The sequence below is a fragment of the Pleurodeles waltl genome, chromosome 3_2 (genome assembly GCF_031143425.1).
Source record: "Pleurodeles waltl isolate 20211129_DDA chromosome 3_2, aPleWal1.hap1.20221129, whole genome shotgun sequence".
Classification (NCBI taxonomy): Eukaryota; Metazoa; Chordata; class Amphibia; order Caudata; family Salamandridae; genus Pleurodeles; species Pleurodeles waltl.
The window spans coordinates 215,808,683-215,836,436 of record NC_090441.1 but is presented as its reverse complement, the minus strand read 5'-3'; the positions used below and the strand labels follow the sequence as shown (position 1 = coordinate 215,836,436).

At 48.5% G+C, this 27,754-nt stretch overlaps 1 protein-coding gene across 5 annotated transcripts in view; it reads left to right on the top strand.

Moving 5' to 3' along the window:
• The window catches only part of LOC138286713 (zinc finger protein 282-like), an 81,610-nt gene that overhangs the window by 15,558 nt on the left and 38,298 nt on the right, over positions 1–27,754 (top strand). For all 5 annotated transcript variants that reach the window (XM_069227218.1, XM_069227221.1, XM_069227219.1 and 2 more), the window contains exon 2: positions 11,118–11,244. In XM_069227218.1, the coding sequence (XP_069083319.1) occupies positions 11,118–11,244 (127 nt within the window). The remainder of the gene's footprint in view (positions 1–11,117; positions 11,245–27,754) is intronic.

The window sequence follows — 27,754 nt, the reverse complement described above, 5'->3', positions numbered from 1 at the left end:
GTACCAGCACTTCTCAGCACTGCTGCAATGCACTTAATGGGAGAGACCTGCACTTCCCAGCACTGCTGCAGTACATTTAATTGGAGAGTACCAGCACTTCTCAGCACTGCTGCAATGCACTTAATGGAAGAGACCTGCACTTCTCAGCACTGCTGCAGTACATTTGATGGGAGAGTACCTGCACTTCTCAGCACTGCTGCAGTACATTTAATGGGAGAGCACCTGCACTTCTCAGCACTGCTGCAGTACATTTAATGGGAGAGACCTGCACTTCTCAGCACTGCTGCAGTACATTTGATGGGAGAGTACCTGCACTTCTCAGCATTGCTGCAGTACATTTAATGGGAGAGCCCTGCACTTCTCAGCACTGCTGCAGTACATTTAATGGGAGAGACCTGCACTTCTCAGCATTGCTGCAGTACATTTAATGGGAGAGCCCCTGCACTTCCCAGCACTGCTGTAATACACTTAATGGAAGAGACCTGCACTTCTCAGCACTGCTGCAATGCCTTTAATGGGAGAGTACCTGCACTTCTCAGCACCGCTGCAATGCATTTAATGGGAGAGTACCAGCACTTCTCAGCATTGCTGCAGTACATTTAATGGGAGAGTACCTGCACTTCTCAGCACTGCTGCAGTACATTTAATGGGAGAGACCTGCACTTCCCAGCACTGCTGCAGTACATTTAATGGGAGAGACCTGCACTTCCCAGCACTGCTGCAGTACATTTAATGGGAGAGTACCTGCACTTCTCAGCACTGCTGCAGTACATTTAATGGGAGAGTACCAGCGCTTCTCAGCACTGCTGCAGTGCATTTAATGGGAGAGACCTGCACTTCCCAGCACTGCTGCAGTACATTTAATGGGAGAGTACCTGCACTTCCCAGCACTGCTGCAGTACATTTAATGGGAGAGTACCTGCACTTCTCAGCACTGCTGCAGTACATTTAATGGGAGAGTACCAGCACTTCTCAGCACTGCTGCAGTACATTTAATGGGAGAGTCCCTGCACTTCTCAGCACTGCTGCAGTACATTTAATGGGAGAGTACCTGCACTTCTCAGTAATTCTGCTGTACATTTAATGGGAGAGTACCGGCACTTCTCAGCATTGCTGCAGTACATTTAATGGGAGAGTACCTGCACTTCTCAGCACTGCTGCAGTACATTTAATGGGAGAGTACCAGCACTTCCCAGCACTGCTGCAGTACATTTAATGGGAGAGTACCTGCACTTCTCAGCACTGCTGCAGTACATTTAATGGGAGAGACCTGCACTTCCCAGCACTGCTGCAGTACATTTAATGGGAGAGTACCTGCACTTTTCAGCACTGCTGCAGTACATTTAATGGGAGAGTACCTGCACTTTTCAGCACTGCTGCAGTACATTTAATGGGAGAGTACTGGCACTTCTCAGCACTGCTGCAGTACATTTAATAGAAGAGTACCTGCACTTCTCAGCGCTGCTGCGATGCATTTAATGGTAGAGTACCGGCACTTCTCATCACTGCTGCAGTGCATTTAATGGGAGAGACCTGCACTTCCCAGCACTGCTGCAGTACATTTAATGGGAGAGTACCTGCACTTCTCAGCACTGCTGCAGTACATTTAATGGGAGAGTACCAGCGCTTCTCAGCACTGCTGCAGTGCATTTAATGGGAGAGACCTGCACTTCCCAGCACTGCTGCAGTACATTTAATGGGAGAGTACCTGCACTTCCCAGCACTGCTGCAGTACATTTAATGGGAGAGTACCTGCACTTCTCAGCACTGCTGCAGTACATTTAATGGGAGAGTACCAGCACTTCTCAGCACTGCTGCAGTACATTTAATGGGAGAGTCCCTGCACTTCTCAGCACTGCTGCAGTACATTTAATGGGAGAGTACCTGCACTTCTCAGTAATTCTGCTGTACATTTAATGGGAGAGTACCGGCACTTCTCAGCATTGCTGCAGTACATTTAATGGGAGAGTACCTGCACTTCTCAGCACTGCTGCAGTACATTTAATGGGAGAGTACCAGCACTTCCCAGCACTGCTGCAGTACATTTAATGGGAGAGTACCTGCACTTCTCAGCACTGCTGCAGTACATTTAATGGGAGAGACCTGCACTTCCCAGCACTGCTGCAGTACATTTAATGGGAGAGTACCTGCACTTTTCAGCACTGCTGCAGTACATTTAATGGGAGAGTACCTGCACTTTTCAGCACTGCTGCAGTACATTTAATGGGAGAGTACTGGCACTTCTCAGCACTGCTGCAGTACATTTAATAGAAGAGTACCTGCACTTCTCAGCGCTGCTGCGATGCATTTAATGGTAGAGTACCGGCACTTCTCATCACTGCTGGAGTACATTTAATGGGAGAGTACCAGCACTTCTCAGCACTGCTGCAGTACATTTAATGGGAGAGTACCTGCGCTTCTCAGCACTGCTGCAGTACATTTAATGGGAGAGTACCTGCGCTTCTCAGCACTGCTGCAGTACATTTAATGGGAGAGTACCTGCACTGCTCAGCACTGCTGCAATACATTTAATAGAAGAGTACCAGCACTTCTCAGCACTGCTGCAGTACATTTAATAGAAGAGTACCAGCACTTCTCAGCACTGCTGCAGTACATTTAATAGAAGAGTACCAGCACTTCTCAGCACTGCTGCAGTACATTTAATGGAAGAGTCCCTGCACAGCTCAGCACTGCTGCAGTACATTTAATGGGAGAGTACTGGCACTTCTCAGCATTGCTGCAGTACATTTAATGGGAGAGTACCTGCGCTTCTCAGCACTGCTGCAGTACATTTAATGGGAGAGTACCTGCACTGCTCAGCACTGCTGCAATACATTTAATAGAAGAGTACCAGCACTTCTCAGCACTGCTGCAGTACATTTAATGGAAGAGTCCCTGCACAGCTCAGCACTGCTGCAGTACATTTAATGGGAGAGTACTGGCACTTCTCAGCATTGCTGCAGTACATTTAATGGGAGAGTCCCTGCACTTCTCAGCACTGCTGCAGTACATTTAATGGGAGAGTCCCTGCACTTCTCAGCACTGCTGCTGTACATTTAATGGGAGAGTACCAGCACTTCTCAGTAATTCTGCTGTACATTTAATGGGAGAGTACCGGCACTTCCCAGCATTGCTGCAATACATTTAATGGGAGAGTACCAGCACTTCTCAGCACTGCTGCAGTACATGTAATGGGAGAGTACCTGCGCTTCTCAGCACTGCTGCAGTACATTTAATGGGAGAGTACTGGCACTTCTCAGCACTGCTGCAGTACATTTAATGGGAGAGTACCTGCGCTTCTCAGCACTGCTGCAGTACATTTAATGGGAGAGTACCTGCACTGCTCAGCACTGCTGCAATACATTTAATAGAAGAGTACCAGCACTTCTCAGCACTGCTGCAGTACATTTAATAGAAGAGTACCAGCACTTCTCAGCACTGCTGCAGTACATTTAATAGAAGAGTACCAGCACTTCTCAGCACTGCTGCAGTACATTTAATGGAAGAGTCCCTGCACAGCTCAGCACTGCTGCAGTACATTTAATGGGAGAGTACTGGCACTTCTCAGCATTGCTGCAGTACATTTAATGGGAGAGTACCTGCGCTTCTCAGCACTGCTGCAGTACATTTAATGGGAGAGTACCTGCACTGCTCAGCACTGCTGCAATACATTTAATAGAAGAGTACCAGCACTTCTCAGCACTGCTGCAGTACATTTAATGGAAGAGTCCCTGCACAGCTCAGCACTGCTGCAGTACATTTAATGGGAGAGTACTGGCACTTCTCAGCATTGCTGCAGTACATTTAATGGGAGAGTCCCTGCACTTCTCAGCACTGCTGCAGTGCATTTAATGGGAGAGTACCTGCACTGCTCAGCACTGCTGCAGTACATTTAATGGGAGAGACCTGCACTTCCCAGCACTGCTGCAGTGCATTTAATGGGAGAGACCTGCACTTCCCAGCACTGCTGCAGTACATTTAATGGGAGAGTACCTGCACTTCTCAGCACTGCTGCAGTACATTTAATGGGAGAGTACCAGCGCTTCTCAGCACTGCTGCAGTGCATTTAATGGGAGAGACCTGCACTTCCCAGCACTGCTGCAGTACATTTAATGGGAGAGTACCTGCACTTCCCAGCACTGCTGCAGTACATTTAATGGGAGAGTACCTGCACTTCTCAGCACTGCTGCAGTACATTTAATGGGAGAGTACCAGCACTTCTCAGCACTGCTGCAGTACATTTAATGGGAGAGTCCCTGCACTTCTCAGCACTGCTGCAGTACATTTAATGGGAGAGTAACTGCACTTCTCAGTAATTCTGCTGTACATTTAATGGGAGAGTACTGGCACTTCTCAGCATTGCTGCAGTACATTTAATGGGAGAGTACCTGCACTTCTCAGCACTGCTGCAGTACATTTAATGGGAGAGTACCAGCACTTCCCAGCACTGCTGCAGTACATTTAATGGGAGAGTACCTGCACTTCTCAGCACTGCTGCAGTACATTTAATGGGAGAGACCTGCACTTCCCAGCACTGCTGCAGTACATTTAATGGGAGAGTACCTGCACTTTTCAGCACTGCTGCAGTACATTTAATGGGAGAGTACCTGCACTTTTCAGCACTGCTGCAGTACATTTAATGGGAGAGTACTGGCACTTCTCAGCACTGCTGCAGTACATTTAATAGAAGAGTACCTGCACTTCTCAGCGCTGCTGCGATGCATTTAATGGTAGAGTACCGGCACTTCTCATCACTGCTGGAGTACATTTAATGGGAGAGTACCAGCACTTCTCAGCACTGCTGCAGTACATTTAATGGGAGAGTACCTGCGCTTCTCAGCACTGCTGCAGTACATTTAATGGGAGACTACCTGCGCTTCTCAGCACTGCTGCAGTACATTTAATGGGAGAGTACCTGCACTGCTCAGCACTGCTGCAATACATTTAATAGAAGAGTACCAGCACTTCTCAGCACTGCTGCAGTACATTTAATAGAAGAGTACCAGCACTTCTCAGCACTGCTGCAGTACATTTAATAGAAGAGTACCAGCACTTCTCAGCACTGCTGCAGTACATTTAATGGAAGAGTCCCTGCACAGCTCAGCACTGCTGCAGTACATTTAATGGGAGAGTACTGGCACTTCTCAGCATTGCTGCAGTACATTTAATGGGAGAGTACCTGCGCTTCTCAGCACTGCTGCAGTACATTTAATGGGAGAGTACCTGCACTGCTCAGCACTGCTGCAATACATTTAATAGAAGAGTACCAGCACTTCTCAGCACTGCTGCAGTACATTTAATGGAAGAGTCCCTGCACAGCTCAGCACTGCTGCAGTACATTTAATGGGAGAGTACTGGCACTTCTCAGCATTGCTGCAGTACATTTAATGGGAGAGTCCCTGCACTTCTCAGCACTGCTGCAGTACATTTAATGGGAGAGTCCCTGCACTTCTCAGCACTGCTGCTGTACATTTAATGGGAGAGTACCAGCACTTCTCAGTAATTCTGCTGTACATTTAATGGGAGAGTACCGGCACTTCCCAGCATTGCTGCAATACATTTAATGGGAGAGTACCAGCACTTCTCAGCACTGCTGCAGTACATTTAATGGGAGAGTACCTGCGCTTCTCAGCACTGCTGCAGTACATTTAATGGGAGAGTACTGGCACTTCTCAGCACTGCTGCAGTACATTTAATGGGAGAGTACCTGCGCTTCTCAGCACTGCTGCAGTACATTTAATGGGAGAGTACCTGCACTGCTCAGCACTGCTGCAATACATTTAATAGAAGAGTACCAGCACTTCTCAGCACTGCTGCAGTACATTTAATAGAAGAGTACCAGCACTTCTCAGCACTGCTGCAGTACATTTAATAGAAGAGTACCAGCACTTCTCAGCACTGCTGCAGTACATTTAATGGAAGAGTCCCTGCCCAGGTCAGCACTGCTGCAGTACATTTAATGGGAGAGTACTGGCACTTCTCAGCATTGCTGCAGTACATTTAATGGGAGAGTACCTGCGCTTCTCAGCACTGCTGCAGTACATTTAATGGGAGAGTACCTGCACTGCTCAGCACTGCTGCAATACATTTAATAGAAGAGTACCAGCACTTCTCAGCACTGCTGCAGTACATTTAATGGAAGAGTCCCTGCACAGCTCAGCACTGCTGCAGTACATTTAATGGGAGAGTACTGGCACTTCTCAGCATTGCTGCAGTACATTTAATGGGAGAGTCCCTGCACTTCTCAGCACTGCTGCAGTACATTTAATGGGAGAGTCCCTGCACTTCTCAGCACTGCTGCTGTACATTTAATGGGAGAGTACCAGCACTTCTCAGTAATTCTGCTGTACATTTAATGGGAGAGTACCGGCACTTCCCAGCATTGCTGCAATACATTTAATGGGAGAGTACCAGCACTTCTCAGCACTGCTGCAGTACATTTAATGGGAGAGTACCTGCGCTTCTCAGCACTGCTGCAGTACATTTAATGGGAGAGTACTGGCACTTCTCAGCACTGCTGCAGTACATTTAATGGGAGAGTACCTGCGCTTCTCAGCACTGCTGCAGTACATTTAATGGGAGAGTACCTGCACTGCTCAGCACTGCTGCAATACATTTAATAGAAGAGTACCAGCACTTCTCAGCACTGCTGCAGTACATTTAATAGAAGAGTACCAGCACTTCTCAGCACTGCTGCAGTACATTTAATAGAAGAGTACCAGCACTTCTCAGCACTGCTGCAGTACATTTAATGGAAGAGTCCCTGCACAGCTCAGCACTGCTGCAGTACATTTAATGGGAGAGTACTGGCACTTCTCAGCATTGCTGCAGTACATTTAATGGGAGAGTACCTGCGCTTCTCAGCACTGCTGCAGTACATTTAATGGGAGAGTACCTGCACTGCTCAGCACTGCTGCAATACATTTAATAGAAGAGTACCAGCACTTCTCAGCACTGCTGCAGTACATTTAATAGAAGAGTACCAGCACTTCTCAGCACTGCTGCAGTACATTTAATGGAAGAGTCCCTGCACAGCTCAGCACTGCTGCAGTACATTTAATGGGAGAGTACTGGCACTTCTCAGCATTGCTGCAGTACATTTAATGGGAGAGTCCCTGCACTTCTCAGCACTGCTGCAGTACATTTAATGGGAGAGTCCCTGCACTTCTCAGCACTGCTGCTGTACATTTAATGGGAGAGTACCAGCACTTCTCAGTAATTCTGCGGTACATTTAATGGGAGAGTACCGGCACTTCCCAGCATTGCTGCAATACATTTAATGGGAGAGTACCAGCACTTCTCAGCACTGCTGCAGTACATTTAATGGGAGAGTACCTGCGCTTCTCAGCACTGCTGCAGTACATTTAATGGGAGAGTACTGGCACTTCTCAGCACTGCTGCAGTACATTTAATGGGAGAGTACCTGCGCTTCTCAGCACTGCTGCAGTACATTTAATGGGAGAGTACCTGCACTGCTCAGCACTGCTGCAATACATTTAATAGAAGAGTACCAGCACTTCTCAGCACTGCTGCAGTACATTTAATAGAAGAGTACCAGCACTTCTCAGCACTGCTGCAGTACATTTAATGGAAGAGTCCCTGCACAGCTCAGCACTGCTGCAGTACATTTAATGGGAGAGTACTGGCACTTCTCAGCATTGCTGCAGTACATTTAATGGGAGAGTCCCTGCACTTCTCAGCACTGCTGCAGTACATTTAATGGGAGAGTCCCTGCACTTCTCAGCACTGCTGCTGTACATTTAATGGGAGAGTACCAGCACTTCTCAGTAATTCTGCTGTACATTTAATGGGAGAGTACCAGCACTTCCCAGCATTGCTGCAATACATTTAATGGGAGAGTACCAGCACTTCTCAGCACTGCTGCAGTACACTTAAAGGGAGAGTACCGGCACTTCTCAGCAGCATACAGATACTCTAAATAGCGAATATCCACACTCCTGTATTTCCATTTAAACCACTAGTACTATCGAGGCGTACACTGACCCCACAGTCCTATCAGTGGTCACCTACTGCATGGATCCCTCTCGCTGTGTACACTGATGAAGCCCCACCGAGGGGTCCCTAGACTGAAACGTGACACAGCGCAAGCCACACCAGGTCCACTCCCAGCCACACTGAGTCCTACATGGATGGTATGTCTCAGTTGCTTGAACAACTTCCTTAAAGCCACTAGAGAAATCAGTGGGACTATGAAAAGATCACTTCTTCTCAACTATGAACGTGAAGAAATCTACATGTTGTTCTTAAACCTTCCTAACACTAGATACCATGACTCTGAAAAGTGTGCGGCTGTACTCAAACACATTCCAACCCACAAATAACTCATCTTACACATACTTCATGCTCTGTCTCGCTCAACATCAAGACGAAGAGTCACTCACAGGACTGTTGCCTTAACTGGACTGTAGGCACCACCATTGGCCTCTTAACTGGGCTCTGCACACACCCATCATGCTACACCCATGCCCAGTTAGGCTATCTGTGTCATAATGTGTGGTCTGCACCCACCTCTGTACACAGTGCTCATTGAGCCATGCTCTGCATTCACCCATAATGCTACACCCATGCTCAGTTAGGCTGTCTGTGTCATGATGTGTGGTCTGCACCGACCTGTGTACACACTGCTCATTGAGCCGTGCTATGCACACACCTATCATGCTACACCCATGCCCAATTTAGGTTGCCTGCGTTATGATGTGTGATCTGCACCCACATGTGTGCTCCCTACCCATTCAGCCATGCTTGTACTCCTCATACTACACCCATGCCTAGTTAGGCTGCCTGTGTCATAATGTGTGCTCTGCACCGACCTGTGTACACACTGCTCATTGAGCCGTGCTATGCACACACCAATCATGCTACACCCATGCCCAATTTAGGCTGCCTGCGTTATGATGTGTGATCTGCACCCACTTGTGTGCACACTACTTATTGACTATGCTATGCACTCCTCATGTATGCTTTACATTGACTTAGGCTGACTCAATGCCAGTCATACTCTTTACACCTTCAGCGACTATCATCTGTCTGTGCACAGTCGGAGGTTATATTTTGTACATTCCACCATGCACAAGAAATCATCAGGGGATCCCTGGAAGGAATGTTGAGCCGTGCACCGACACTAAGGGGAACATGTATGTACCATTTTTCCTGTCGCAAATGGCCTGATTTGCAGAATCGGACTGTTTGCGACAGGAAAAAAACAGACGTTCCCTTCCTAATTGCGAGTCGCAGCGCGATGTAGCATTGTTTTGTGACCGTGAATGCGGTCAGAAAACAATCGCAGTTAGCACCAGTTTCAAACTGGTGCTAACCCATTCGCAAACGGGAAGGAGTCCCAATAGGACCCCTTTGTGATTAGCAGCGAAAATATTTTTTCAGAGCAGGCAGTGGTCCCACGGACCACTGCCTGCTCTGAAAATTGAAAAGAAAACTTTTCATTTTTTGTTTTTGAAATGCATCTTGTTTTCCTTAAAGGAAAACGGGCTACATTTAGAAAAAAAAAACAGCTTTATTTAAAAGCAGTAACAGACATGGTGGTCCGCTGTCTCCATCAGGCCACCATCCTTGTGAGTGCAGCCATTCCCCATGAGGTCGCAAATTGTGACATACCTCATGAATATTCATGAGGTAGGTCATTTGCGATCCCCTTGCGAATCGCAAACAGTGTAAAGTACACTGTTGTTCATCCGGTTTTGTGACTCGCAAATTCCGAGACGCTAAGACTCTCAGTTTGCGAGTCGCAAAACCGGATCTTTTTACATGTGGCCCTACATCCCTAACACGAGCCTTACCCTACATTGAAGGGTAGGGTAAAGAGCTTGTGGACTGACTGTAGAGGCACAGAAGGGAGCTCCATATATAATAAGGAGCAGAGGCCTCCAGGGTCGCTTTTAATCCGTAACCCTTTTTAAGTACTACGGCATTCTGGGAACTTTGCTTTATATTCCTTTAAACAACAGGGCATTACAAACAGTGGCTTGGCTGTGGTGCTTTACTTATGCAGTTTTGTGTCAATCGTCTGGCCTGTCGTGCTGTGTTGATTGTGCAGTTGTACTAACTGGGAGCAGCGCTGTGAAAACCCGCTCTAATGCTTTACGTATCAGGGCACTGTGCGGGCTGGTAATGATTTACACAGTGAGAGTTCATGACAAAAAGGATGGCATTACACACAGAGGTGCTGTTGAAGCTTCCCGGATTACAGATTTGCTTTATATACTGGGGCAGTATGGAGACTTGCTTAACTGTGGTGTTTTATGTATGTGGGGTAGTGAAAATTGTGCCATGATACAACTATGTATATATGTGTACATTGTGCTAAGTAGCATGATTCTGGTACTGAACTGTGCAAACTAGCATGCAGTTGTACTTTATAACCTGCCCAGCGTAGGTACTGGCATCATGGCACTATCGGTAATCTGAAGGATAATTCTTTACATCGAACCTTTAATTGAGCAGTGGCCGTGGCACACTAAACAGTCCTTGGTACAGTGAGATACCCTTGCACAATGACCATCCCTTGTCTTGTTGAACATCAGTGATCACCACTGGCAGGCCTGCGTTTTTAGCGTAAATGTTCATTACTTTAGAGCACCCTAATTAACAAACATTTTTGGAAAATTGTACTCTGAAGTGCTCTGTTTGTATCCATTTTCCTCAGAATTTTCTTTGGGAAAGAAGCACCCTCAGTCATCTAGAGAGTTTTGAGCTGCCCACTCTTTCACCCAACGGGTGCAGTTTGGGGCTAGTAGACTCATTTTTGTCAGGAGTATTTGAGGTTGCAAGCACAGCCGTGGCCAGGAGAATGCTCCAGGAGGGTACATCTACGAGTTCTTTGCATCACATCAATCTTGTCTAAAGCTCACAGGTCGCCTGGCTCTTCATTTACTGCATCGGGGAATAATGGTTCACCAGTTGCTTTGCATGAAGTCACACATGTATACACACCACACACCGCACACACACGCGCGCTTACAAGGAAGACAGGTTAGTGGTGACTACAAAATGAAGAAATAATTCCTAAATAACAATGAGTACAAATGAAGTTTTTTGGTGAATCACATTCCTGAGTATGCCCCATTCGTTTCTTCCTGCAGGTCCCGGTTACAATGCTTGATGTCTCTTCGCACTTCTCGGGAGAGGAGTGGAAGCTCTTGCACGACTGGCAGAAGGACCTGTACAGGAACGTGATGAACGAGATCCACCAGGCCTTGGTCTCGCTGGGTAATGATAAACAACCTTTACACTTAGTAAGATGTTTTACAAACTTGGTGCTTGATTATGGACAGACTACACAGTAGCCAGGTATTTTACTCATGCAGATGGGTATAGTATGTGATATTAGTGCTTTAGTCCCAGATCTGAAATATACCCATATTAATAAAACGGTCTATTGTAACATCATCTATGTGCAGACTAGTGCAGTTGTGAAACATTCACACCCGTGTTTCTGAATATTTACATAGGTTATTGTACATTCACGCTGGCACTTGGACACCACTGTGTTATTCAAGTATTGAAGTGGCATATGTGGCACCTACCGTAATAGAATGTTTTTTGCTCTTTCAACCTCGAGGGATGAAGGCAGAGTCAGCCGCTGTTATTCACACATTTTTGTGTGTGGTCATCTGAACTGAAGGCAGAAGTCATCGGTGGCTTGAGCAAGAGCATAAACCCATTTAGCTGCCTTGCCATAATGACAAATAAATATTTGCACCTTCCTTCGAATAGTAGCAAATGTCAGCACATTTATGGGGCTCCCTACAAAGTTCATAGGAATTGTACTAAACCATACCCCGGGTAATTTATGGATTAAATGTGCTCACTTAACATTAAACACTATGGCCCTAATCACGACCCTGGTGGTCCGAAAACTGCCAGGGCGGCTGTGGCAGTGTCACCGCTGATCGCCTGGCGGTGGATACCGCCAAATTAGGAGTTTGGCCGAAGCCAAACCGCCGAGCCTCCACCCATCCCGCCACAGTACTGCGTTCCGCCAGGCCAGAGGTGAGCACCTCCAGCGCGATGGATGGCATGATACCGCTAGTGATATCAGGAGGTGGGAGACCGCCAGCATTATTCTGGCGGTTGCACCTCCAGAAAAAGCTGGCAGTCTCGCACCCTGGCGACAGGAATAAGCATTCCTGTCACCATGATACACTCGCACACACGTCCACATACCGGATACATGCACTCACATAATCCCACACACTCACGAATGCACTTGCGTCATACACCCCCATTCACATTAACATACATACACAAACACTGCACTCAAGCACTCATTCACTCCCTCCTCCCCAGCGCAAACATACATTCACATCTCCCTCCCACCTCCCCCAGTACATACATACATTCACATTTCCCCGTCCCCCCAGCGCATACATACATTCACACCCCCAGCACATACATACAGTCACCCCCCCCACCTGCACTGCATATACACACTCACCTGCTCTCCCCGTCCACTGACACACACGCACTGCTCACCCCGTTCACGCACACAAACATGCACCGCCTCCCCTTTTACTCACACAAACATCCACCCCTCATCCACTTACATATACATGCGCACTCATACACTCACCCCTTCCATCCGCTCAGTCGCACTTGCGCACTCAGTCGCTCACACGCACTCATGCACTCCCCCATCCACAAGCACTCACACACCCCCACACCCCATCCACAATCACTCCCCCCCTCATTCATGACATTCACACACACACACACACCCACCCTCCCCTGTCGGACAATCCACATACCTTGTCTGTCGAGGAGGTCATCCGGGAGGGGATGAGATTGTTCTTGAAAACGTCACTTAGCCAACACATGTTTTGTTGCATTCACGACTTCATCAGGGCTAAAAACACAACATAATAACCACTACTTAACATAAACTTTAATTTATAACAATATTTCAAGCATGTAACCGGCTCCAACTGGATCCGCACGTCCTGCCCGTTCCCGAAAGAGGCGCTGGGAGTCGGGAGCTCAGAGCCTGGAGCTCGGAGCTCCGGCAACTGGCAGTTGGTGGTGGAAAAGCACTAGCGGAGATCCCTGGTAAGTGCTGGGTTGGGCCAGAGTTGAGGAGGGTATGGGGGATGCGGGGCCGGTGCCAGGGGGGAAACCGCGGGCTGCTGGGGGCAGTTGAGTTCAGTTAGGTTGGGCGCGGTCGGGTGAAGCCTGCTTGGGTTTGGGCTTGGACCTGTGCTGGTTTGGGCTGAGACAAAATTACAAAGAAAGGGAGCACACTGCCTACACTCCAGCAACAAAGTCCAACCCCAATGCATCATGGTAAATGCAGTCGAATTCGTAGTCCATTCCGAAAGTAATAGTCTTTCACCTCTGTAGGCGCAGCAAGTGCTGTTTATCCCTGTACACGTGTTTCTGGGTTTAGCCCATCATCAGCAGGGAGCAGCATGGTATAGGGGCTTGCTTGAAATGCCTCCAAATGTTTTCTCAGGTTTATGTACCTCTCATAGCGCACAGGTGCCTCCCAAGGCTCGTCAGCCGTGGCTCAAGGGAGCCGTCCAAAGACAAAATTACAAAGAAAGGGAGCACACTGCCTACACTCCAGCAACAAAGTCCAACCCCAATGCATCATGGTAAATGCAGTCGAATTCGTAGTCCATTCCGAAAGTAATAATGTCTTTCACCTCTGTAGGCGCAGCAAGTGCTGTTTATCCCTGTACACGTGTTTCTGGGTTTAGCCCATCATCAGCAGGGAGCAGCATGGTATAGGGGCTTGCTTGAAATGCCGCCAAATGTTTTCTCAGGTTTATGTACCTCTCATGGCGCACAGGTGCCTCCCAAGGCTCGTCAGCCGTGGCTCAAGGGAGCCGTCCAAAGACAAAATTACAAAGAAAGGGAGCACACTGCCTACACTCCAGCAACAAAGTCCAACCCCAATGCATCATGGTAAATGCAGTCGAATTCGTAGTCCATTCCGAAAGTAATAAAGTCTTTCACCTCTGTAGGCGCTGCAAGTGCTGTTTATCCCTGTACACGTGTTTCTGGGTTTAGCCCATCATCAGCAGGGAGCAGCATGGTATAGGGGCTTGCTTGAAATGCCGCCAAATGTTTTCTCAGGTTTATGTACCTCTCATGGCGCACAGGTGCCTCCCAAGGCTCGTCAGCCGTGGCTCAAGGGAGCCGTCCAAAGACAAAATTACAAAGAAAGGGAGCACACTGCCTACACTCCAGCAACAAAGTCCAACCCCAATGCATCATGGTAAATGCAGTCGAATTCGTAGTCCATTCCGAAAGTAATAAAGTCTTTCACCTCTGTAGGCGCAGCAAGTGCTGTTTATCCCTGTACACGTGTTTCTGGGTTTAGCCCATCATCAGCAGGGAGCAGCATGGTATAGGGGCTTGCTTGAAATGCCGCCAAATGTTTTCTCAGGTTTATGTACCTCTCATAGCGCACAGGTGCCTCCCAAGGCTCGTCAGCCGTGGCTCAAGGGAGCCGTCCAAAGACAAAATTACAAAGAAAGGGAGCACACTGCCTACACTCCAGCAACAAAGTCCAACCCCAATGCATCATGGTAAATGCAGTCGAATTCGTAGTCCATTCCGAAAGTAATAATGTCTTTCACCTCTGTAGGCGCAGCAAGTGCTGTTTATCCCTGTACACGTGTTTCTGGGTTTAGCCCATCATCAGCAGGGAGCAGCATGGTATAGGGGCTTGCTTGAAATGCCGCCAAATGTTTTCTCAGGTTTATGTACCTCTCATAGCGCACAGGTGCCTCCCAAGGCTCGTCAGCCGTGGCTCAAGGGAGCCGTCCAAAGACAAAATTACAAAGAAAGGGAGCACACTGCCTACACTCCAGCAACAAAGTCCAACCCCAATGCATCATGGTAAATGCAGTCGAATTCGTAGTCCATTCCGAAAGTAATAATGTCTTTCACCTCTGTAGGCGCAGCAAGTGCTGTTTATCCCTGTACACGTGTTTCTGGGTTTAGCCCATCATCAGCAGGGAGCAGCATGGTATAGGGGCTTGCTTGAAATGCCGCCAAATGTTTTCTCAGGTTTATGTACCTCTCATGGCGCACAGGTGCCTCCCAAGGCTCGTCAGCCGTGGCTCAAGGGAGCCGTCCAAAGACAAAATTACAAAGAAAGGGAGCACACTGCCTACACTCCAGCAACAAAGTCCAACCCCAATGCATCATGGTAAATGCAGTCGAATTCGTAGTCCATTCCGAAAGTAATAAAGTCTTTCACCTCTGTAGGCGCAGCAAGTGCTGTTTATCCCTGTACACGTGTTTCTGGGTTTAGCCCATCATCAGCAGGGAGCAGCATGGTATAGGGGCTTGCTTGAAATGCCGCCAAATGTTTTCTCAGGTTTATGTACCTCTCATGGCGCACAGGTGCCTCCCAAGGCTCGTCAGCCGTGGCTCAAGGGAGCCGTCCAAAGACAAAATTACAAAGAAAGGGAGCACACTGCCTACACTCCAGCAACAAAGTCCAACCCCAATGCATCATGGTAAATGCAGTCGAATTCGTAGTCCATTCCGAAAGTAATAAAGTCTTTCACCTCTGTAGGCGCAGCAAGTGCTGTTTATCCCTGTACACGTGTTTCTGGGTTTAGCCCATCATCAGCAGGGAGCAGCATGGTATAGGGGCATGCTTGAAATGCAAGCCCCTGGTTTGGGCTGAGCTGAGGGCTAAGGCTGTGGACTGAGGTCAGAGAGGACGGGGCAGAGGAGTTTTGGGGGGAGCTGCGACAGGGAGAGCGTGAGTGTGAGCACAGGCGACCGTGCTGCTTTCCCTCCTGCCTCCTTGCCCTACCTCTGTACCAACTCTGCCCTTCCCGGTCTTGGTCCTGGTTCTGGTTCTTGGTTCTTTAATCTCCCCCCACACCCACTCCTTCCCTCGCCCCTTCCCACGCGGTTGCTACCTCTCAGCCACCTGTTGGCTCCGGCTGCCCTCTGGTCCACCCTATTCTCCCCTCCTGCTCCTCCCGCTCCATCGGATCTTCGCGGGCCTACCCAGCCCTCCTGGCCTGGGTCCTGCAGGTCCTAGCCCCTCCCTCTACCATGCTTCTCCCTGCCTTCCCTGGAAGATCCTATGACAGCTGCAGTTGCGCAAGGAGGTCTCCGATCGCGGTGGTTGTAGCTAGCCACCGCTGAGTGCGTGCCACGGGGCTCTCGTGGAAGCGGCCCAGCTAGGCTGGGTGCGTCCTGTGAGTCCTTGGTGAGACCCGCTCGCAGCCCATCCTCCTCAGTCACCCTCTCCCTGCTGATGGTATCCTGCTTCACCATCCCAAACCCCTCCTTAGGGCGCACATTTAGAGAAAGAAGTTGCCGGGAACCAAGCTGCCACTTGTTATCATCTTGTGTTAGTGCACTAAAAGCGCAGCGAGAGTGCTGTAGAAGTATAGAAGGCGAACAAGAGAGCAAGAGAGTTGAAGCCCCAAAAATGCGCTCTGGGAGAACTAGACACCTCCCTATCTCCAGTAGAAGAAAGAAGCCAAACTGAAGAGGGAGGGCTGACTCATCTGGAATTCTGCTCAGCGTCACTGACACTAATGATACAATTGATCAGTCACCCTCTCAACAGAACAACAGCTCCAACTTGATCAATTCAGGCAACCAGACAGCGCCCCACGGCAAGACTAGCTTAAGGGGCTCAAGGACTGTACAAGACATTCTTTCAGCTGCAAAGTGCCAGCCCAAAATTGACACAAAATGTCTTCTTCTTAAGGACCCAGCTTCAGCTATCTATGCGGTAAATTCAAGTACTCCAGGTCTACCATCCCCTTTGAAACCAATTATCATCAGTCAAGTAGCAGCTCTTGGTTCCGCTCCAAACTCAGTGCACCCCCCCAAAATTGTCAAAACTGTGGAGCATCTATCTGTTCCACCAGTCGCCCTGCCTCTGGGGTCATCCTCCTTGCAAATGAGGTCTAAACCCTTTACAGAGGTTCAGGTCCATTTGCATGGCACCGGATCGGAGTCTCCACCCACAGCCGAAATTGTCAACTGTAACGTCTGTGAGAAAGTAGCCTCTTTCTAGCCTTGTTACCCCCACATTTGGCCTGTTTGTGAGTGTATGTCAGGGTGTTTTCACTGTCTCACTGGGATCCTGCTAGCCAGGGCCCAGTGCTCATAGTGAAAACCCTATGTTTTCAGTATGTTTGTTATGTGTCACTGGGACCCTGCTAGTCAGGACCCCAGTGCTCATAAGTTTGTGGCCTATATGTATGTGTTCCCTGTGTAGTGCCTAACTGTCTCACTGAGGCTCTGCTAATCAGAACCTCAGTGGTTATGCTCTCTCATTTCTTTCCAAGTTGTCACTAACAGGCTAGTGACCATTTTTACCAATTTACATTGGCTTACTGGAACACCCTTATAATTCCCTAGTATATGGTACTGAGGTACCCAGGGTATTGGGGTTCCAGGAGATCCATATGGGCTGCAGCATTTCTTTTGCCACCCATAGGGAGCTCTGACCATTCTTACACAGGCCTGCCACTGCAGCCTGAGTGAAATAACGTCCACGTTATTTCACAGCCATTTTTCACTGCACTTAAGTAACTTATAAGTCACCTATATGTCTAACCTTTACCTGGTAAAGGTTAGGTGCAAAGTTACTTAGTGTGAGGGCACCCTGGCACTAGCCAAGGTGCCCCCACATTGTTCAGAGCCAATTCCCTGAACTTTGTGAGTGCGGGGACACCATTACACGCGTGCACTACATATAGGTCACTACCTATATGTGGCTTCACAATGGTAACTCTGAATATGGCCATGTAACATGTCTATGATCATGGAATTGCCCCCTCTATGCCATCCTGGCATAGTTGGCACAATCCCATGATCCCAGTGGTCTGTAGCACAGACCCTGGTACTGCCAAACTGCCCTTCCTGGGGTTTCACTGCAGCTGCTGCTGCTGCCAACCCCTCAGACAGGCATCTGCCCTCCTGGGGTCCAGCCAGGCCTGGCCCAGGATGGCAGAACAAAGAACTTCCTCTGAGAGAGGGTGTGACACCCTCTCCCTTTGGAAAATGGTGTGAAGGCAGGGGAGGAGTAGCCTCCCCCAGCCTCTGGAAATGCTTTCTTGGGCACAGATGTGCCCAATTCTGCATAAGCCAGTCTACACCGGTTCAGGGGACCCCTTAGCCCTGCTCTGGCGCGAAACTGGACAAAGGAAAGGGGAGTGACCACTCCCCTGACCTGCACCTCCCCTGGGAGGTGTCCAGAGCTCCTCCAGTGTGCTCCAGACCTCTGTCATCTTGGAAACAGAGGTGCTGCTGGCACACTGGACTGCTCTGAGTGGCCAGTGCCACCAGGTGACGTCAGAGACTCCTTCTGATAGGCTCCTTCAGGTGTTAGTAGCCTATCCTCTCTCCTAGGGAGCCAAACCCTCTTTTCTGGCTATTTAGGGTCTCTGTCTCTGGGGAAACTTTAGATAACGAATGCAAGAGCTCAGCCGAGTTCCTCTGCATCTCTCTCTTCAACTTCTACCAAGGAATCGACTGCTGACCGCGCTGGAAGTCTGCAAAACTGCAACATAGTAGCAAAGACGACTACTGCAACTCTGTAACGCTGATCCTGCCGCCTTCTCGACTGTTTTCCTGGTGGTGCATGCTGTGGGGGTAGTCTGCCTCCTCTCTGCACTAGAAGCTCCGAAGAAATCTCCCGTGGGTCGACGGAATCTTCCCCCTGCAACCGCAGGCACCAAAAAGCTGCATTACCGGTCCCTTGGGTCTCCTCTCAGCACGACGAGCGAGGTCCCTCGAATCCAGCGACTCTGTCCAAGTGACCCCCACAGTCCAGTGACTCTTCAGTCCAAGTTTGGTGGAGGTAAGTCCTTGCCTCACCTCGCTGGGCTGCATTGCTGGGAACCACGACTTTTGCAGCTACTCCGGCCCCTGTGCACTTCCGGCGGAAATCCTTTGTGCACAGCCAAGCCTGGGTCCACGGCACTCTAACCTGCATTGCACGACATTCTAAGTTGGTCTCCGGCGACGTGGGACTCCTTTGTGCGACTTCGGGTGAGCACCGTTTCACGCATCCTCGTAGTGCCTGTTTCTGGCACTTCTCCGGGTGCTACCTGCTGCTGAGAGGGCTCCTTGTCTTGCTCGACGTCCCCTCTCTCTCCTGGTCCAATTTGCGACCTCCTGGTCCCTCCAGGGCCACAGGAGCGTCCAAAAACGCTAACCGCACGATTTGCAGCTAGCAAGGCTTGTTGGCGTTCTTTCGGCGGGAAAACACTTCTGCACGACTCTCCACGGCGAGAGGGATCCGTCCACCAAAGGGGAAGTCTCTAGCCCTTTTCGTTCCTGCAGAAACCGCAGCTTTTTCTGTCCAGTAGAAGCTTCTTTGCACCCGCAGCTGGCATTTCCTGGGCATCTGCCCATCTCCGACTTGCTTGTGACTTTTGGACTTGGTCCCCTTGTTCCACAGGTACCCTAGATTGGAAATCCACAGTTGTTGCATTGTTGGTTTGTGTCTTTCCTGCATTATTCCTCTAACACGACTTCTTTGTCCTTAGGGGAACTTTAGTGCACTTTGCACTCACTTTTCAGGGTCTTGGGGAAGGTTATTTTTCGAACTCTCACTATTTTCTAATAGTCCCAGCGACCTTCTACAAGGTCACATAGGTTTGGGGTCCATTCGTGGTTCGCATTCCACTTTTGGAGTATATGGTTTGTGTTGCCCCTATCCCTATGTTTCCCCATTGCATCCTATTGTAACTATACATTGTTTGCACTGTTTTCTAAGACTATACTGCATATTTTTGCTATTGTGTATATATATCTTGTGTATATTTCCTATCCTCTCACTGAGGGTACACTCTAAGATACTTTGGCATATTGTCATAAAAAATAAAGTACCTTTATTTTTAGTATAACTGTGTATTGTGTTTTCTTATGATATTGTGCATATGACACTAAGTGGTACTGTAGTAGCTTCACACGTCTCCTAGTTCAGCCTAAGCTGCTCTGCTAAGCTACCATTATCTATCAGCCTAAGCTGCTAGACACCCTATACACTAATAAGGGATAACTGGGCCTGGTGCAAGGTGCAAGTACCCCCTTGGTACTCACTACAAGCCAGTCCAGCCTCCTACATTGGTTGTGCAGCGGTGGGATAAGTGCTTTGAGACTACTTACCACTCTTGTCATTGTACTTTTCATAAGAGAAAAATATACAAAACAAGGTCAGTGTATATACACATAGCCAAAAAGTTTTGAATTTCCTCTTTTCACTCTTTTCTAAGTGCTGAAAAGTACTTCTAAACTTTCTAAAAAGTTTAAAAAGTTTTTTTTCTCTGTCTTTCTAAAAAGCTCTGACAAACTTTTTTCTCTTTTTCTATCACTTTAACTCTCTCTAAAAATGTCTGGCACAGGCCAAAATGTTGACCTGTCTAAGATTGCATATGATCACCTTAGCTGGAAAGGAGCAAGGAGTCTCTGCATAGAGAGAGGTTTGAGTGTAGGGAAGAATCCTTCCTTAGAACTGTTAATTAACATGCTTAGAGAACAGGATAAGGCTAAAAGTGCCCCATCTGTTGAAAAACTAGCTAATGGTTCTCAATCTGATCCAGGGACTCCCCCAGGTAAAGGTTCAGGAAAGAAACTTCTTAGCCTTCCCATTACAAGACAGTCTAGCATAGTTGGTACTGAGGTGGAGTCACATCATACAGATGATGTGCTCTCACATTACACTGTCAGCCAAGCTGTTAGGGTGCCCTCTGTAAGGGACAGGTCTCCTTCTGTTCATTCCCATCATACCTCTGTATCTAGAAATGTCCCTCCCACCAACCCTGATGACAGATTGTTAGAAAGGGAACTCAATAAGTTGAGAGTGGAACAAACCAGACTGAAGCTTAAAAAGCAACAGCTGGATTTGGATAGACAGTCTTTAGAATTAGAGAAGGAAAGACAGAAGTTGGGTTTAGAAACCCATGGTGGCAGCAGCAGTATTCCCCATAGTCATCCTGCAAAAGAGCATGTTTCCAGGAATCTGCACAAGATAGTTCCCCCTTATAAGGAGGGGGATGACATTAACAAGTGGTTTGCTGCACTTGAGAGGGCCTGTGTTGTACAGGATGTCCCTCATAGGCAGTGGGCTGATATCCTATGGCTATCATTTAGTGGAAAAGGTAGGGATAGGCTCCTTACTGTGAAAGAAAATGATGCTAATAATTTCCAAGTTCTTAAGAATGCACTCCTGGATGGTTATGGCTTAACCACTGAACAATACAGGATAAAGTTCAGAGAGACCAAAAAGGAGTCTTCACAAGACTGGGTTGATTTAATTGACCATTCAGTGAAGGCCTTAGAGGGGTGGTTACAATGCAGTAAAGTTACTGATTATGACAGCCTGTATAACTTGATCCTGAGAGAGCATATTCTTAATAATTGTGTGTCTGATTTGTTGCACCAGTACTTGGTGGACTCTGATCTGACCTCTCCCCAAGAATTGGGAAAGAAGGCAGACAAATGGGTCAGAACAAGGGTGAACAGAAAAGTTCATACAGGGGGTGACAAAGAGAACACTAAGAAGAAAGATGGTGAAAAATCTCAAGATAAGCATGGGGACAAGGGTAAAACCAAAGATCCCACTTCAAATCTTAAACACTCTTCAGGGGGTGGGGATAAAACAAATTCTTCCTCTTCTTCTCAACCTACACAATTTAAAAAGCCTTGGTGCTTTATGTGTAAAAACAGAGGCCATAGGCCAGGGGATAAGTCCTGTCCAGGTAAACCCCCTGAGCCTACCACCACTAATACATCAAGCTCTAGTGCCCCTAGCAGTAGTGGTACTAGTGGTGGGACTGCTGGCAACAGTCAAGCAAAGGGTGTAGTTGGGTTCACTTATGGGTCCATCATAGAAACTGGGGTAGTCGGTCCCAAGACAGTTTCTGTCACACCTAGTGACATTGGCCTTGCCACACTGGCTGCTTGTCCCCTTACAATGGATAAGTACAGGCAGACAGTTTCAATAAATGGTGTTGAGGCCTTGGCCTACAGGGACACAGGTGCCAGTATCACTTTGGTGACTGAAAACCTAGTGCACCCTGATCAACACATCATTGGACAACAGTATAAAATTATTGATGTCCATAACTCCACTAAGTTTCTTCCCTTAGCTATAATTCAGTTTAGTTGGGGTGGAGTTACTGGCCCTAAGCAGGTGGTGGTATCACCTAGCTTAACTGTAGACTGTCTCTTAGGTAATGACCTAGAGGCCTCAGGTTGGGCTGATGTAGAGTTTTATGCCCATGCAGCCATGCTGGGCATCCCAGAGGAATTGTTCCCTCTCATTTCTACTGAAATGAAAAAGCAAAGGAGAGAAGGCCTGAAAACTCAGGATCCCTCTCCATCAACAGGTAAAAAGGGTATCACCGTATCCCCTAACCACCCTACCATTCAGGATACCATTCCTGTGGTGGGAGAAACCTCTCCTGGGGTGGCACCTGTTCCAAGGGAATCATCAGCTGGCAAAGCTGGACTCCCTGAGGTAGAAGTACCTCTCTGTGGGATAACTAACTTTGGTGACAAGAAGAGCACCATTTTAGTTAACATGGAGCATCCCTCCAACCCTCCCAGAGATACTTTAGTGCAGAAACTCTGCACTGCCTCACAACACTTAGGACAGCATCCCTGCCCTAGTGTGGAGCTGATAGGACAGCATCCCTGCCCTGCTCCAACTCAAGAGAAACAGCATCCCTGTTCTCTCTTCCAGCCATATGGACAAAGTTTTTGCCCAGCTATGGCTTTACTGAGACAGCATCTCTGTCTGGCATTTCCATCATTACAAATAGGTTCAGTGGACAATTCCCACTGCTCTAAACTAAAACTTACTGATAGAAACTCTGAAAATACATCTTCACATTGTTGCTTAGCTAAAAACCTTCAAACAGGGTGGTTTACATCCCCACAGGGAAGTAACCATATAGTGGATGAAAAGGGAGTGACCAGTCTATTGCAGAGCTACTCTCTACTTATCACCACTTAGACAATAAAGTCTCAACTGGCCAAGGTTAGCCTTATTGTCCTTCGTTTGGGGGGGGGTTGTGTGAGAAAGTAGCCTCTTTCTAGCCTTGTTACCCCCACATTTGGCCTGTTTGTGAGTGTATGTCAGGGTGTTTTCACTGTCTCACTGGGATCCTGCTAGCCAGTGCCCAGTGCTCATAGTGAAAACCCTATGTTTTCAGTATGTTTGTTATGTGTCACTGGGACCCTGCTAGTCAGGACCCCAGTGCTCATAAGTTTGTGGCCTATATGTATGTGTTCCCTGTGTAGTGCCTAACTGTCTCACTGAGGCTCTGCTAATCAGAACCTCAGTGGTTATGCTCTCTCATTTCTTTCCAAATTGTCACTAACAGGCTAGTGACCATTTTTACCAATTTACATTGGCTTACTGGAACACCCTTATAATTCCCTAGTATATGGTACTGAGGTACCCAGGGTATTGGGGTTCCAGGAGATCCCTATGGGCTGCAGCATTTCTTTTGCCACCCATAGGGAGCTCTGACAATTCTTACAGAGGCCTGCCACTGCAGCCTGAGTGAAATAACGTCCACGTTATTTCACAGCCATTTTTCACTGCACTTAAGTAACTTATAAGTCACCTATATGTCTAACCTTTACCTGGTAAAGGTTAGGTGCAAAGTTACTTAGTGTGAGGGCACCCTGGCACTAGCCAAGGTGCCCCCACATTGTTCAGAGCCAATTCCCTGAACTTTGTGAGTGCGGGGACACCATTACACGCGTGCACTACATATAGGTCACTACCTATATGTGGCTTCACAATGGTAACTCCGAATATGGCCATGTAACATGTCTATGATCATGGAATTGCCCCCTCTATGCCATCCTGGCATAGTTGGCACAATCCCATGATCCCAGTGGTCTGTAGCACAGACCCTGGTACTGCCAAACTGCCCTTCCTGGGGTTTCACTGCAGCTGCTGCTGCTGCCAACCCCTCAGGCAGGCATCTGCCCTCCTGGGGTCCAGCCAGGCCTGGCCCAGGATGGCAGAACAAAGAACTTCCTCTGAGAGAGGGTGTGACACCCTCTCCCTTTGGAAAATGGTGTGAAGGCAGGGGAGGAGTAGCCTCCCCCAGCCTCTGGAAATGCTTTCTTGGGCACAGATGTGCCCAATTCTGCATAAGCCAGTCTACACCGGTTCAGGGGACCCCTTAGCCCTGCTCTGGCGCGAAACTGGACAAAGGAAAGGGGAGTGACCACTCCCCTGACCTGCACCTCCCCTGGGAGGTGTCCAGAGCTCCTCCAGTGTGCTCCAGACCTCTGCCATCTTGGAAACAGAGGTGCTGCTGGCACACTGGACTGCTCTGAGTGGCCAGTGCCACCAGGTGACGTCAGAGACTCCTTCTGATAGGCTCCTTCAGGTGTTAGTAGCCTATCCTCTCTCCTAGGTAGCCAAACCCTCTTTTCTGGCTATTTAGGGTCTCTGTCTCTGGGGAAACTTTAGATAACGAATGCAAGAGCTCAGCCGAGTTCCTCTGCATCTCTCTCTTCACCTTCTACCAAGGAATCGACTGCTGACCGCGCTGGAAGCCTGCAAAACTGCAACATAGTAGCAAAGACGACTACTGCAACTCTGTAACGCTGATCCTGCCGCCTTCTCGACTGTTTTCCTGGTGGTGCATGCTGTGGGGGTAGTCTGCCTCCTCTCTGCACTAGAAGCTCCGAAGAAATCTCCCGTGGGTCGACGGAATCTTCCCCCTGCAACCGCAGGCACCAAAAAGCTGCATTACCGGTCCCTTGGGTCTCCTCTCAGCACGACGAGCGAGGTCCCTCGAATCCAGCGACTCTGTCCAAGTGACCCCCACAGTCCAGTGACTCTTCAGTCCAAGTTTGGTGGAGGTAAGTCCTTGCCTCACCTCGCTGGGCTGCATTGCTGGGAACTGCGACTTTTGCAGCTACTCCGGCCCCTGTGCACGTCCGGCGGAAATCCTTTGTGCACAGCCAAGCCTGGGTCCACGGCACTCTAACCTGCATTGCACGACATTCTAAGTTGGTCTCCGGCGACGTGGGACTCCTTTGTGCGACTTCGGGTGAGCACCGTTTCACGCATCCTCGTAGTGCCTGTTTCTGGCACTTCTCCGGGTGCTACCTGCTGCTGAGAGGGCTCCTTGTCTTGCTCGACGTCCCCTCTCTCTCCTGGTCCAATTTGCGACCTCCTGGTCCCTCCAGGGCCACAGGAGCGTCCAAAAACGCTAACCGCACGATTTGCAGCTAGCAAGGCTTGTTGGCGTTTTTTCGGCGGGAAAACACTTCTGCACAACTCTCCATGGCGAGAGGGATCCGTCCACCAAAGGGGAAGTCTCTAGCCCTTTTCGTTCCTGCAGAAACCGCAGCTTCTTCTGTCCAGTAGAAGCTTCTTTGCACCCGCAGCTGGCATTTCCTGGGCATATGTCCATCTCCGACTTGCTTGTGACTTTTGGACTTGGTCCCCTTGTTCCACAGGTACCCTAGATTGGAAATCCACAGTTGTTGCATTGTTGGTTTGTGTCTTTCCTGCATTATTCCTCTAACACGACTTCTTTGTCCTTAGGGGAACTTTAGTGCACTTTGCACTCACTTTTCAGGGTCTTGGGGAGGGTTATTTTTCTAACTCTCACTATTTTCTAATAGTCCCAGCGACCCTCTACAAGGTCACATAGGTTTGGGGTCCATTCGTGGTTCGCATTCCACTTTTGGAGTATATGGTTTGTGTTGCCCCTATCCCTATGTGCTTCCATTGCATCCTATTGTAACTATACATTGTTTGCACTGTTTTCTAAGACTATACTGCATATTTTTGGTATTGTGTATATATATCTTGTGTATATTTCCTATCCTCTCACTGAGGGTACACTCTGAGATACTTTGGCATATTGTCATAAAAATAAAGTACCTTTATTTTTAGTATAACTGTGTATTGTGTTTTCTTATGATATTGTGCAAGTGACACTAGTGGTACTGTAGTAGCTTCACTCGTCTCCTAGTTCAGCCTAAGCTGCTCTGCTAAGCTACCATTATCTATCAGCCTAAGCTGCTAGACACCCTATACACTAATAAGGGATAACTGGGCCTGGTGCAAGGTGTAAGTACCCCTTGGTACTCACTACAAGCCAGTCCAGCCTCCTACAACGTCTACATAGATAACCTTACCTTAGTGGGCTTCAGTCACCTCTTCCCCACCTCTCTGCTGGCATCGCCACCAAGGTAGCTATTCCAGCACGCCAGCGTAGGCCAGTCGTACCCCTTGGACTCTCAGGCTTAAGCCTGAACCATCTACCAAAAGCCTGCTCCTGCGACAGCCTCTCTAGCGCAGCGCAAGCAGACCCAAAATTGGGCAAGAGCTTGTTCAAACGCCTAGAGCACCCAATGGATGGACCCTGCCTCGATCTACCCCTCGGCAGCTCAAAACCCCTCAGTTGCTCTGCTCCCTGGGATAAACCAGCAAGCTGCTTGCAGCGGAATCCGTCAGCGCTTACCTCCTTGGAATGGGAAGCAATGGCGGCAGTATATGGTGACGGAGATGGGTTTGGCACCTTGGGGCAAAGTCAGTCTTGCTCTACCCTGCGCTCAACTGCAGCAACTTTTTCTAAGACCGGGCTCCATTTGAGGGTCGACATTCCTTCTGAGATTGCCATTGCACCAGATATACCAACAGTTTTGAATACCATACAGAGTACCTTTCATCTCCAGTCCACAAAAATGGACACCCGAGTTAAATTGCTAAATACATTATCAGTTTTTACTTCAGGAATCGACTCAAAAATTGCAGATCTCAATAACTTGATAGTCAGAGCTCAGAACTCTGCAGATTCCTGGCTACCTGCCTGTCCCTATACCTGCTCTTGAATCTTGGCTAAACTAAGCTCTCTACCAGGAGCCTTAAGCAGCGTCTTTGATGACTTGAAAAGAGCACTTGCTCATAATGAAGTGGCTGCTCTTAGACTAGCCTCCGATCCCACAAGCAACAACCCTCTCAATCCCCCAACAACATGTCTGCAGGACACATCCTTGTAACCTTCCAAGCCCTCATTACAGGAACCCCCTGATGGCCACCGACCGCTAGCGAACAACCAAGCAACACAGCCCCCCTGGAACCTCCTTGCAGAACTCCGACTCACCAAGCAGCTCGGGCCCCCTCCCAGCCTTGCGGCTCCTCTTCCTCAAGCCATAATTGATACCTCAGCTAAAAAGTGCTCCACGTTTTCACCAAGACAATTACGAGAAGGCGCCTCTACTAGTGATTCTAGTAGTAACATCATTGCCAAAGGAGGCATGTACCGAACCCCTCCTCCGGGAACCGTCAAATGTTCTGACAAATGCACTTCATCAAAAGTGCACCTTACTGTTACAGCAAACTTTGATAAAAGACCTTGCGAGGTTCAACTGTCCCAGAACTTAGTAAGCAAAGAAAAGCCCAGGGAGAGGGTGCAGGAGAGCGGCTTCACACCGACCGTGCCAGCAACTTTCAAGGCTACCAGGCCTCAAAGTAGCCCTAACCATATGATGCTCCAGCCACACATAGCCTCCACGAGCTCTCCGTTGACCCTGCATAACAATGCCGCAAGCTCTACAATAACCTTGTTGCACCCGGAATATAGATCGAGAGGCTCATTTAACCTGCTGAACCGTGGGAACATTCTATGGTTGTTAGGACAACTCCCCGAAACCGCAAATCTCACCTCAGCGGATATGGTCTCAGAAGCACTGCATTCAGGAGCTGCGGGATACATATAACCCCGGCCCTACACCC